Source organism: Ictidomys tridecemlineatus, chromosome 7, assembly GCF_052094955.1.
Source record: "Ictidomys tridecemlineatus isolate mIctTri1 chromosome 7, mIctTri1.hap1, whole genome shotgun sequence".
In the NCBI taxonomy this organism is placed as follows: Eukaryota; Metazoa; Chordata; class Mammalia; order Rodentia; family Sciuridae; genus Ictidomys; species Ictidomys tridecemlineatus.
This window is the reverse complement of record NC_135483.1, coordinates 79,919,032-79,932,881: the sequence shown is the minus strand read 5'-3', so window position 1 is coordinate 79,932,881 and position 13,850 is coordinate 79,919,032. Positions and strand designations below refer to the sequence as shown.

General features: G+C 37.4%; 1 protein-coding gene across 5 annotated transcripts in view; it reads right to left on the bottom strand.

Annotated features, from left to right (window-relative positions):
* Window positions 1-13,850, bottom strand: part of Prkdc (protein kinase, DNA-activated, catalytic subunit) — a 164,080-nt gene that overhangs the window by 18,151 nt on the left and 132,079 nt on the right. For 4 of the 5 annotated variants that reach the window (XM_040294077.2, XM_040294074.2, XM_005332325.5 and 1 more), the window contains 8 exons: window positions 13,030-13,219; window positions 10,563-10,737; window positions 9,168-9,361; window positions 8,095-8,272; window positions 6,937-7,097; window positions 3,524-3,735; window positions 2,046-2,133; window positions 1,795-1,938 (listed from right to left, as the gene is read on the bottom strand). In XM_040294077.2, coding sequence (XP_040150011.2) covers window positions 1,795-1,938; window positions 2,046-2,133; window positions 3,524-3,735; window positions 6,937-7,097; window positions 8,095-8,272; window positions 9,168-9,361; window positions 10,563-10,737; window positions 13,030-13,219 — 1,342 coding nt within the window. Of the gene's footprint in view, window positions 1-1,794; window positions 1,939-2,045; window positions 2,134-3,523; window positions 3,736-6,936; window positions 7,098-8,094; window positions 8,273-9,167; window positions 9,362-10,562; window positions 10,738-13,029; window positions 13,220-13,850 lie in introns of those variants that run through there. The other variant, XM_040294078.2, reaches the window with a different exon arrangement.

Here is a 13,850-nt window from a genome sequence, read left to right as displayed (position 1 = left end):
GTGCAGCCTAAAATATGTCCTTAAATTACAGGAGTTCATAGCATTATCTTCACCTTTAGAATGTATTCCTGGTCACAATTAGGCCACAGATAATTCTGTATGTCCCTACATTTGTACCTTTTACTCAAAGTACCCCAACTAGGAATGACTCACCCAAAACAATATCCATTTATCAAGTGAGAAAGCAAAAAGGGGAGGATCAGTTAAAGACCAAAGTGTTTTTCTACTGCTGAGGATGGCCACAAGAACTGAAAAGATACCTCCCCTCAAGAATCTGTCCAAGGATATGCAGAGCAGCACTATGTGTAAGAAGCTGAGAAGTGGAAGTACCCTGAGAGTCCATTAACTGATGAAGAAAAGTCAAGCAAAATGCAGCATACTCACACAGTGGAACAACATCTGGCCATCAAAACAAAACAAAAATCACAAAGCACTGATGAATACTGCAATGTGGCTGAATTTTGAAAACATCAGGCCACGCGAAAAAAGCCAGTGGCACATTGTGTGATTCCATTCATGTGAAAGGTCCAAAAGAGGCCACTCCTTACCTATGGAAAATAGTTCAGTGGCTGCCAAGAGCTGGCAAGAGTAGGAAATGGGGAGTAATTTTAAATGGGTTGGAGTTACTTTCTGTGCTGATGAAAATGTTCTAAGATTGAAGTGATGTCACAACTCTGTAAATATACTTCTCCAGTGTACACTTTAAATGGATGAATTGTGGATTATATGAATAACATCCTAAAAAAGCAGTTATCAAAAAATATATATATACAAAAGATAAAGATCTTTCTTTGCATTGTAGACTGGACTTCAGGACTCTGCCAATGTGAATGCCAGGTCTTTTCCTTGAAGGCCTTAAACTTCTTGAGGTTTAATAAATTCAAGTAGTCAGATAAAGATTTAGGGAGAAGTCAGTGTGATGAATGGCAAAAGGGAGGTGTAAGTAACGTATGCAAAAGAGGAAGGAGCACCCGGTTCTTCTTAGACCCTCAGGAGGAAAAAAGGATGCGGAAGGATCCTTTTCCATCCTTGTCCCTAGGGATGAGTCTCCAGAAGACCAGACATGAGGAGCCTGTGTACTTGGCCACATCAAGGCCTCCTGTATATGATTCCCTACGAGCAAAGATGTATTTTCCTTCCAGCTCTAGAACAAATTTGAAAATAGATCTCCTTTATACTCGCATAGCATTTTATAAGCAGTTATTTGTCATACAACCCTCTGCCCTTAGGAACTTGATCTGTCCCTGTGAATAATCTCCAATTACCCACAAGCCTGTGACCTGAAAAAATGCTGGGCACAGCATTTTATCAATTCATGTAAGATACAAACATTTCCTTTTTATTTATTTTTTGATACTGAGGATTAAACCCAGGGGTGCTTTACCATATCCCTAGCCCTTTTATTTTATTTTTTTAAATTTTGAGACAGGGTCTTGCTAAGCTGCTTAAGGCCTTGCCAAGTTGCTGAGACTGGTCTTTAACTTGTGATCCTCCTGCCACGGTCTCCTGAGTCACCAGGATTACATATGTGTCACCACTCTCAGCACAAATATTTTCTTGATCCAATAGTCAAATCATTCTGAGAATTAAAATACTAATCTTTGGATCGAAGAATTTGAGCATGAATAATTGAATTAATAGAATCTATCAGTACCTCACAGAAAGTACTAGATTAAAGGAAGATTACAAATTCAACAGGTAATTTAAGACCAGAATTGTTAGCAAGCCATCAAGTTTGAATACTAATCTTCCTGATGCTTCTGCTACCAGCAAGGCCACCGTGTCCAACCATACCTGGATAAACCTCCTTCTAAAGGGACCCAGGCCTGGAGCTCGTGGGTCACCCAGAGCTGCATACATCTTCTCATACAATTTTTCAATTTTTTTTTTATTTACAGGGCTCTTTTCTAGTTCATCTTTTATTTCAGCAACCCAGTCCTGGGGAAAAAGAGAGAGAAAAGAGAGAAAAGATTTATGAATCAAGCTAGACTGCAAGTAAGTTTTACCCTAGTTCTTTTTTTTTGTGCCAAAAGCTGTTGTATTACCTTAAAGAGCAGATCGGGATTAGAGAGCTGGTCGAGGGCATTAATAAAGTCTTGAATCACTCCACCTTGATCCAACATATTTTTGATTCTATGAAAGCAAAGATACAAAATTTAGGTAACTGAACATCTTCCAATGATCAGGGCCTGTTTTATCTATTTATAAAAATATACATATATATGTTTGCATAAATTTATATATGCACTTAAAATATATATTTATAATATGTACAATTTATGTTACACAATCATTTATAACTATTTAATGTACCATATACGTAAAAATAAAAACCAACAGTCAAATAAAAACCAACAAATAAAAAACAGTCTAGGGAAAGGAAGAATTTCAGAATTCCATCAAATATTAGATGAAGTATAAAGTGTCTATCAAGAGGTGAGGTTCTTAAATTAAAAAGCAAACTTTCTTGCAATAGGTGTGAACATTTTGATGTATGAATTTTTAATATATATATATATATATACACACATTTAGTTATATATACCCAGATACCAGATATTTCTATCCACTAGGCTTTGATGTGCGGTGACCCATGTACAACCCATAATACCTTTATTTTGTTCATTTAGTTTTTTGTGTGTGTGTATGTGTGTGTGTGTGATGCTGGGCATCAAACTCAGTGCCTCACACATGCTAGGCAAGCGCTCTACCACTGAGCCAACCACTGAGCTACATCCCTAGCCCTTTCTATTATTATTTTGAGACAGAGTCTTACTAAATTTTGTTTTGAAGCTGGCCTTAAACTTTTATCTTCCTGCCTTAGCCTTCTGAGTCAGTGGAATTACAGGCACTTGCCACCATCGCCTGGCTCTTATCTTCAATCCCTTCATGGTAGACCTCAAAGATGGTGTGGTTGGCAGGCAATATGTGCACAAATTATGGCAGATGCTGGGTCTTGCTGTGTCTCACTCCTATTCTTCCCCAAATCAACACCCAAAATAATGAGGCAAATCAGCTCCAGACAAAAAAATAGCTCGACAGAGAATGCATCTAGAATGCCATGCACCTATGAAGTATTTTTGTGAAAGTCACACCATTGCACTTTATGTCAACGGTCTTCACTTATAAATGGATTGAAGAAGTGAAAGGATGATCCTTTAGGTTGTCTACTGAGACTGAGTTAGAAGAGAGGCTGTCTTGTATATTTTAAATTAAAGGATAATTTCAAGAATTAATTGCAAAAGCATCTCATCTAGTCTGTCTCAACCAACAGATTATTAGCTAGGAGCACAAGAGTGGTATGCTTCATGAACAGCACCTAAAATGAAATTTATTTAAAAACATATAGAAATTCTATAACAAGTATGATATCTAGAAAAGATATATTCAACAAATGTGTAAGGTTTTCTATGCTTTGAGGACAGCCTGAAGTCATCAAAAGACAAACCTAAGTTTCCATGTGTTTGCTTTTACCACACATTTTTTTGTACCCTGCAGTATTTGATTAACCCTGTAACATCACCTTGCCACAAACTGTTTATTCTTATGACCAGCAGATGTATCTTTAAAGGAATAGCTTTCGCTACTTATTATAAACGGATAAACGATTGCCTGTGGGTAGCTACTGGCAATCTCTTCCACAGTGTGCTGAACTGCGACAGCTTCCTCTTTGTCCAATAATGCCACCATGTGGCTGATCCAGCCAATGAATTGCCAGCAAGGAATGGAAGAAATCTAAAACACAGAGAGCTATAAGTTAATAAACAAAACATTTAACATCGCCTTACCATAATGGTAACCTATGTTCAATAAAAAAATAATACATATATAATGTCTCCTATCCTTTGGCCCTCTCTGAGATGACTACTGGATTCTTACAGATATTCCTGGGCATGTGCAGGCTTCCAAGAATGGAATCATACTAGATAATTCACTGCTGTGTTTTCTTAGATTTACATCATTCCTTCTAATAGCTGTATAGTATTTTATTTATCTACTGCTCAGTAATAAATATTTAGGGCATTTTCCAATTTTTTGATATTACAATTTATATAATAAAGGAGATATCTGTATACATATCTATTTATATTTGTGTTACATATCTGTACAAGTACAGAAGTAAAATCACAGGGAGAACATTAACAATTATAATACATATTGCTAGAAAATACAAAAGGATATTTCTAATTTTTATTTCGAAACATATTAGACTGGTTTCCAAAAATTTTAGGCATATTGGACACAATGAACTTTTTAAAAACACTGTCAATCTGAAAAGTGAACAATATCTAACTTAAATGTTCATGGCTCGGGCTGGGATTGTGGCTCAGTGGCAGAGTCTTGCCACCTGTGGGGCACCGGGTTCGATCCTCAGCACCACATATAAATAAATAAACAAAATAAAGATATTGTGTCCATGTATAACTAAGAAAAATTAAAAAAAATGTTCATGGCTCATTATCAGTAAAGCCAAGCACTCCATGTTTACCTACCTTACATAGTTAATCATGCATGCATTTCCTTTGAATATACTGGCCTATTGTGGTCACTTATTTCATAGATTAGAGATATCAGCACCTCTCATGTGTTGCAGATATTTTTCTTGTACCATTTTTTTAACCCTGTACATGGCATTCAACATTTTTTGTTTTGTTTTGTTTTGTTTTTGTGTGTGTATGTATGTATGTAAGCACCAAAAGATTTTCCTTTGTGGCTTCTGGCTTTTATCTCTTTATACCTATATCATTTAAAAAAAAAAAGTGTTCATGTTTTCCTTGAATGCTTTTAAAGTATTATTTTTAAGGTAAAATCTAATGTGCTTAGAACACTGGAGGAACTTGAAGAAGCTTCATAGCTGTGTGGGCAAACTGAAGACACAGCAGTATGTGTGAGGATACCAGGAGTCAATCCACATACCTCAGAGAGGTTTGGCTCCCTCACAAATGTCTACCAGGTGTCATAGTAACACTGACTGATATGCAATTTATTCCCTCACAAATTCAAAATTGTTTTTATTATATGTAAAAAAATATTATTTTTGCAGAAAACTATCACGAGCCATCCATGGGTTGTACATGGGTCACCGCACATCAAAGCCTAGTGGATAGAAATATCTGGTATCTGAGAATAACCAGTGGACACTTTCTCTAGTCAATTGCTCAGAGACATCGTGAATTTCCATCCATCTCTGCCATGGCCCACACAGCACCTGAAATGAGTGTGACCTGCCAAGATGCCAATTAACCTGCTGACTATAAGACATCAAGAAGCAAGACTTCACCCTTGAAACCTTGGATTCCTTCACTCAGGCCTGAAGGCCTTGGGCCCTGCTGGACAGTGTGCTGCCAGTAGGCACTGCACGTAATGGGAAGTGGGATGCACTTAAGTAAACCAACAGAGCCATCTTTCCTTTGTCTAGTTCCAGTTCTCAGGTGAACTAGATCTATCAGGGGCTCTGCTTTTTGTAAATGCATTTCTGACTATTTGTGTTTTGTTCCTCACTAATTATTTGAGACTTGAAGAAGAACCTCCCCAATGAGACACTGGCTGTCGGCCCCTTTAGAAAACCAAAATTATAATAAAATTATTTAACTATTTGCTCACTTATCCTTAAGAAAAACACATATATGCTGTGTTTCTGGATTTAATTTAATCTCCTATTTAAGACCTATTGGAAAAGCCTGCTGTTCAGTAGCCATAGTAAGTAGAGAGAGGAGTTAGAGCCTTGATAGACAAATTGGGCCCAACAGCCCAGAGATCAACACTGAATTTTAAAAAAATATTTATTTTTTAGTTTTAGGTGGATACAATAACTTTATTTTATTTTTATGTGGTGCTGAGGATCAAATCTAGTGCCTCACATGTGCTAAGTGAGCGCTCTACCACTTGAGCCACAACCCCAGGCCCCCAACACTGGATTCTTTCGTTTTTGTGGTGCTGGTGACTGAAATCCAAAGCAGTGTGCATGCCAGGCGAGTACCACCAAGCTACATCCCCAATTCCAGAGGTCAGTACTACTTAAAAACTCCCTATGCAAAGCTAATAGAGTACCAGATCAACCTTTCTGAATTTACATTTTCAAAATAAAGCTTGGCTCTAACATTTTCTAGTTATACATCTGTATAAATCTTCAGGAGCCTCCCAAATAGCCTACCCTTTTGCAGATTGATCCTACCCTGCACACAGAGAGTGCCCACAGAATAGAAGCACAGCCAGCAGGTGCAACCCCAGGTAAACCAAGGGCCAAGCAGCTTGCTCCCCTTCACATACTCTGCTCTACACCCACATATAAACCTCTCACTCATGCCTGAAGGCCTTGGGCCCTGATGGAATGGGAAGTGGGATGCACAATTAAACGAAGTTGTTCTCCCTGGGCTAAAGATAACTGAGCATGCCGGGCATGGTGGCACACGCCTGTAATCTCAGTGACTCAAGAGGCTAAGATAAGGCAGGAGAATTCCAAGTTTGAGACCAGGCTCAGCAACTTAGAGAGACCCTGTCTCAAAATAAAAAATAAAAAAACTGGGGGGATGTAGCTTAGTGGTAAAGCATCCCTGGGTTTAATCCCCAGTAACAAAACCAAAAACAAATAAAAAAATAAAAAATAAAAACTGAGCATATAGCACCAACAGATGTTACAGGCTGTAGCTTCATCTGTGTGGGTAGCAGAATTTCACATAAGATCCCTGTCTCTGCCTCAGACACACTCCAGAATTTCTTTGGGTCCTTGTTCATATATAATGTTCTTATGAATACTCACATAGGAAAATAGGTTAATGTGAATACTTTTTTGCATCATTTCAAATTAACTATGTTCTTAGAATGCAGCAGAATTCAATGCAATACACACTTTGCATACACTATGTATTTGGATATAAACAAAACTCTTTCAGTTCTATATAGCTCCCCTCCATTTACTAGAACAAAGATACTAACCTCTTTTGTCATTAGGTTCAAGGTCTCCTCTGGATACTGTTCTATAATCTGAAGCAATCTAGGAAACTTCAGCCTTGCTTCAGTGGAATTTAATTTTAAGGCTTTCAACATTTTCTCCACCACAATTGCTGGATACTCCTGCAGTTCTACAGAATCAATAACTATCAAGGACAAAAAAGAGGAAAACAATGGTCAACATATCACTTATACATAAACTGCAAATGTAACAAATCATTACCTTTTATCTTTTTGTCTTTTATTTTTTAGTATGTCATTCTTTTCTGAACAACCATCTTATTTATTTATTTTTTTCTTTTTCCTATGGTGCTAGGAATTGACTCCATGAATGCTAGGCAACTGCTCTACACTGAGCTGTATCTCTGCCTAGAAAAACCACTTTAGATGAACAAACAGTTGACATATTTTTGAGTCTGTATCTGGCAGGAGAATTCTTCCATTAGTGTACCCATTTTGCATGAAAAATTGTTTCCATCTTGAGCTGAGTATATAAGGGGTAGTTGCTGGATACTGAATTTATTCCAAGAGCAATAGGCAGGCCATGTGGGATAATACAAACTGCAAGCAAAATAGGAAAAGTATAAATAGCAAATGGGGAAATATGGAAGGCCGCTTGGCTCCATTTAAATGCTTTAAGAAGATATCAGATGCCAGGTTGTGGAGGCACATGCCTGGAATTCCAGTAACTTGGGAGGTGAAGACAGGAGGATCACAATTCAAGGCCAGCCTCCGCAAGTTAGTGAGGTCCTCAACTTGGTGAAATTCTGTTTCAAAATAAAAAATAAAAAGGGCTGGGGATGTAGATCAGGGGTAAAGTTCAATTCCTAGTGCTAAAAAAAAAAAAAAAAAGGCAGCGGCATCAGACACTTTTGAAAATATCTGTCTTTTGGAAGCAAATAAATGGGAAACCAAAAGTTACCTACAAAATTCTTAAGACTGGGCTGGGGCTGGGGCTCAGTGGCAGAGCGCTTGCCCAGCATGTGTGAGGCACTGGGTTCAATCCTTGGCACACCCAAAAATAAACAAATAAAATAAAGGCATGTTGTCCATCTACATCTACAAAAAGAAAAATTTTAAAAAGATGATGACTTTACGCTGACATAATGGCACATTAACTTATTTTATTTTTTTGTGGTTCACCTGATGCATTTTCTTCTGCCTTGTGAAGTTGTTGGTCACAGAAATTCACCAGCGTCATGTAAGAATCAATCACCCCGGCTGCAGGCCCATGGCCCCAGGAGAATGACTGGGTCTCCTCAGCTGTCCTTACGGCCTTGGAGAGGTGAAGGAATGCTCTCTGGTACAGACCCATGACCACCTGAAATTCAGAGGATGCCTAACTGAATTAATAGCTCCAAAATAACAGTGAAAATCTGGGAGCAATGGCATAGACCTGTAGTCCTAGGTCTTGGCATGCTGGTCGAAAGAGGATCCTTGAGACGGGGAGTTTGAACCCAGTCTACTCAACATAGTGAGACACCCGCACCCCCCCAATCCTTGTCTCAAAATAAATGAATAACAGTGAAAGCTATGTTCACTAGAAAAAGGGTGGTTCTGCCATAGTGATGAGGAAGTATGTAATCCCAATAAAATCCTGAGCATATAACAACAACCAGAAAAAAAAAAAAAAGAACATGCCAAGTGAGGGCCAGACAGTTTATGAGCCACACAGAGCTGAATCAGGTCAAACTCACTGTGCAGCTCTGTCAGGAATTTATGAAACATATGGAAACTGCGCATTGTGCTCAATGTCCTGCAAAGATACTTGTAACATCTAAAGGCTACTTGAATGAAGTGAGGTAGAACACAGTGGGACGAGAAGGTGGCTGGTAACTGTCTGAAAAAAGCTAAACAGAGCAGGCACTAAATTAAAAAAAGTGGAAAAGCCTGATTTGTCCTACAAGCTGGTGGAAACATTTGAATGGTGGCTGGTAGTAAAATTTAATTAACAAAATACACAAAAGAACTGTCCACATCAATCCAATAAAAATTTCTCATTATTAATCCTAAAAAATTAGAATCATTCAAATAAACAAGAAACACATGGAGTACATCAATGTTCCACATAAGAAACTTGGCTGTGTGTAACTGTCAAACATATTTCAAAAACACAAAGTGATACCCTCATCGTTACTCTTCTGGAGCCGAAGGCTGCACATGAAAGGATCTGCAACACACAAACAAGAAACATCCTCCCTTCCCGTTTTCATTACCCTTTCTACATTCTCTGCACTGGATCCAGAAAGCTCCAAGATCCGCTTTGCTTTGCTCTCCCCGATGTCAGCAAGGCAGACTGGCTCACTGCTGAGAGCGTTAGCCATGATTCTGCAGGTTGTTCCCAAGAGAATGTTCTGATCACAGGAAGCCAGACTATTTCTGCTTAAGTAGCTTGATGTGCTGTTCTCGTCTGTTGGATTTTTTTTTTAAAAGTTATTTTTTTCTGAAGTAAATGAATACCATAAATTAAAAAGAAATTCACAGTGTATAAAAGTTGTTTTCTATTAAGAAATTAATTAAAATAAATCTTGGAAATACAAGAAATAATAGTGAAATAATACTTCAAATAGTGGTTGAAGAATTTCTTAAACTTGCTTATTAATGGAAAATGTTCTTTGTTATAAGTAACTGTACTGATGCCCAGAGAGGCTTAGGCAATTAAAACTAGGAATTAACCTTTTATTCAAGCATCACCATTTGCATCTTGTTAAAGTGCCTAAAACATTTTCTGTCCTAGAATCAACTGGAGAGAATAATCCTCTTGGTACTTTTACTGAGGCTGCTGCTCTGGCACAATTTTTTAGGCACTCTGTCTTGCAGCAGAGTTAAATGGTCTTGCTACCCTACACCCTTGGGCTTGCTGCAGGGAAGAAGTATCAGACCCAAACTATACTGAGAGAGTTTTACTCCTCTCAGGCTTAAAAGTTACATTTTATTGTGAAAAGAGAAACTTAAGAAAAAAAAATGCTTTTCATGTTTAATTTTCTATATCTCATGTGTAAACTTTTAAGTTGTCAAAATAATTAAACTACTAGATAGACACATACACACACAAATTTGTGTGTGTGTGTGTGTGTGTGTGTCTGTGTGAGATATACTGATATCAGGAATTGAACTCAAGGATGATTAACCACTCTGCGTCATCTCCAGTCTTTTTAATATTTTATCTAAAGACAGATTCTCATTCAGTTGCTTAGGGCCTTGCTAAGTTGCTACGGTTTGCTTTGAACTCAAGAGCCTCCTGCCTCAGCCTCCTGAGGTGCTGGGATTACAGGTGTGCACCACCATGTCCTGCTAGACTTATAATTTGATCAAGTGTTAGAGAAAAACTTAAAATAAAAATAAAATTTGCACTTTTTTATATATATAAAGAAATAAAAGCTCCAAATGTCATACTGGAAAACATTAGCATACAAAGCTCCCTAGCTCCAAATCTTTTGGTCAGTTCCCAAGGAAGTGACATAATTCTATTTGGCACCCTTTCTGCCTCTACTGAAGTTACTAAAAATATTTAGATGAAGCAGCACATAGAATAGTTTTTGTTTGAAAACACACAAGATAAAATATAAAATAGCATTAAAAAATTACATGGACAAAAGCCAACTAATTACCCAAGAGAGAGATAGTTTTCAACACGGTGAGTATCTGCTCAGGAGGGGTCTGGGTGTGGCTCCGGCAGTGGCTCAGCCGGCAGTAGCTGTGCACCCACTTTATCTGCCAGTTATCTCTAGTTTTTGACTCTTTATGCAGCTCCTTCAGTAGTTTCATGGCAAGTGAGAAATTGTTCTATATTAATAGAAGAAAAAGAAAGAAAGTGGTGTGATGACATACAAGTGGGCAGTTCCAAAAGAAGTTTCTACTTGGCCTATTGTTTTTTTTTACATGTTACAAGCCACTTGAGAGCAGTTATCCATTTCCTTAGTTGTTTTTTTTTTTTAAAAAATCACTGGATATAACGCATATTTTTAAAAAATAATGCACTTTTTTTGTGGGGAGGATACCAGGGATTGAACTCAGGGGCACTCGACAACTGAGCCACATCCCCAGCCCTATTTTGTATTTTATTTAGACACAGGATTTCAGTGAGTTGCTTAGCGCCTTGCTTTTTCTGGGGCTGTTTTTTTTTTTTTTTTATTTAATTGATTTTTTTAAAATACACAACAGCGGAATGCATACAATTCTTATTATACATATAGAGCACAATTTTTCATAACTTTGAATATAAAGTATGTCCATGCCAATTCATGTCTTTATACATGTACTTTTTTTGCATTACTATTCTTATTACACATATATACCATGTTTTTTTCATGTCTGTTTGTATATAAAGTATGTTGACACCCAATTCGTGTCTTCATACATGTACTTTGGACTGAGGCTGGTTTTGAACTTGCAATTCTCCTGTATCAGCCTCCAGAGCCACTGGGATTATAGGTACGTGCCACCATGCCCAGCCTTAATAATGCACATTTAAAGATGACATTTCAGTAATGTTTTTACTGTGTTTACAAAATTAGGTAATGTTTTCACCACCATCTAATTCCAGAAAATCTTCATCAGCCTAAAGAAAAATTGCCAATGGCCCTCCCATTCTCCCTAGCCACTGGCAACCACTAATCCCCTTTCTCATTAATATGGATTGCTTATTATGGATATTTCATAACAAAAGGTATCAGAAAGTGTGGTGATTTTGTGTCTGACTTCTTTCACTTAGCATAACATTTTCCAGGTTCATCCATGTTGTAGCATCTGTCAGTTCTTCATTCTTCTTTATGGATGAATAACGTTCTACTGCATGGACACATATTTTATTCATCCATTCATCTGCTAATGAACATTTGTGTTGTGTCTACCTTTCCAGCTAATTTTAATAATGCCACCATGAACAACTGTGTACAACTTCCTACATGGGCCTGTACTTTCATTTCTTTTGTATATTGGCTTAGGAGTGGAACTGTTAGGTCGTATGGTATTCTATGAAATTGCCAGACTATTTTCCACAGCAGATACAGCATTATATATTCTCATCAAAAATGCACAAGGGTACTAGTTTTTCTATTTCCTCACCAGCACTTCTCTTTTTTATGCTAGCCATTCTAGTGGGTGTGAAGTGGTACCTCATTGTATTTTTGATTTGCACTTCCCTAATAACTAATGATGTTGAGTATCTTTTCATGTGTTTTTTGTCCACTTGCATATCTTTTTGTTGAAATGTCTATTCAAATCACTTGACTATTTTTTAATTGGGTTTTTTGACTTCTTGCTCAGTTGTGCAATGTTACTTATGTATGCTGAATTCCAGACACTTAACAGATACATAATCTGCAAATATTTTCTCACATTAAATGCACTATCTTCACTTTCTTGAAAATGTTTTAGTTTGGTTTTTCTTCTTCTGGTACTGGGGATTGAACCCACGGGCACTGAACACTAACCTACATCCTGAGCCCTTTTTATTTTGAGACAGAGTCTTGCTAAAAGGCTTAGGGCATGTCTAAGTTGCTAGGTTGGCCTCAAAACTTGTGATCCTCCTGTGTCTGCCTCCCAAGTCATTGGGATTACAGGTATGCACCATGACACACCTGTTCCCCATCCCTATTGCATTTTAAGATAGAGTCTTGTGAAATTGCTGAGACTGGCAATTGCTGTGATCCTCCTGCCTCAGCTTCTCAAGCTGCTGGGATTACAGTTGTGTGCAGCAGTATTCAGCTTTGTTTGCTTTCCAAATAACAGTAAACATTTTGAGATGATTAACAGAAATGTAATAAACTTCAGAAATTTCTGGACAGTTTTAATTAAGTGTTTCCTGGCTTGCTTGCTTGTTTTTTGTGAAGTGAGGATAGAACATACCTACATTCATTCATTCATTTATTTTTGCAGGAGTAGGGATAGAACCCAGGGCCTCATAAATGGTACACATGAGCTTTACCATTGAGCTACAATTCAATTTCTTATAAGAAAAAAAAAACTATAATAACTATTAGCAATTATTTTTAAGCTTCAGATTTTAAAGAAACATTAAGAGATAACATTGGAAACTCTCACGTCACCAGAGAGGAACATAGGATGGATACCCACCTGCTTCCGTGCACTTTCTATCATTTTCATTTTCATAGAAAACCTGCAGTTCTTGATTAGGAAACCAACACTTTCCTCGGGCTTGCTCACTTCCCTATTGTCACTGGAATACTCATCTTCATCCACACTCATACTGGTATCATCTGATACAGGAATCAGTTTCTCCTCTATTTTGCTGAGAAAGAAACATCTACACAAAAACAAAGAAGATTGAGACTTGAAGTCAGAGACTTGTGACAGGAATATTTGACCTTCAGGACTGGAAAGCACTCACAGAAGAAAATTCTACTGGTATTACAGTTTTGTTCACATAAAGACTGTAAATGTACACTCGAGGGACTGGATGTACATTTCATTTTAATCCACCAAGTCTTGAAAGATCTCCAATGATATTTCAATAGAATTTTCCAGATATCACTTAGTGCTCTGTTTCCACAAAATAAGGCATTTAAACTCATAATTGTCTCTCTAAATGAATGGGTAATATACCTTATGATAGCTCAGGAGCCATTCCCCCCCTCCCCCTTGTGTCTTCAATCTAAGGTTCTACACTCAAAGGCAAAATTATAAGGAAAAAAACAGGTTATAATTAATCACTACAACTTTAAAAGATAATCCTGGGTTGATACCATGTATAAATAAAAACAATCATATTTATATCTTACATATGACTTTGTTTAAGTGACTCAATTTTTATTAACATTAGCAACACTAACAAAGCACCTTAAGATACAAATTTCATTCCTGATCCATAATCAAACAACTTTCTGCTGTTCATCCAAGGTACCAGGCTACATACTTCACATGTATCTGTTCTTGTT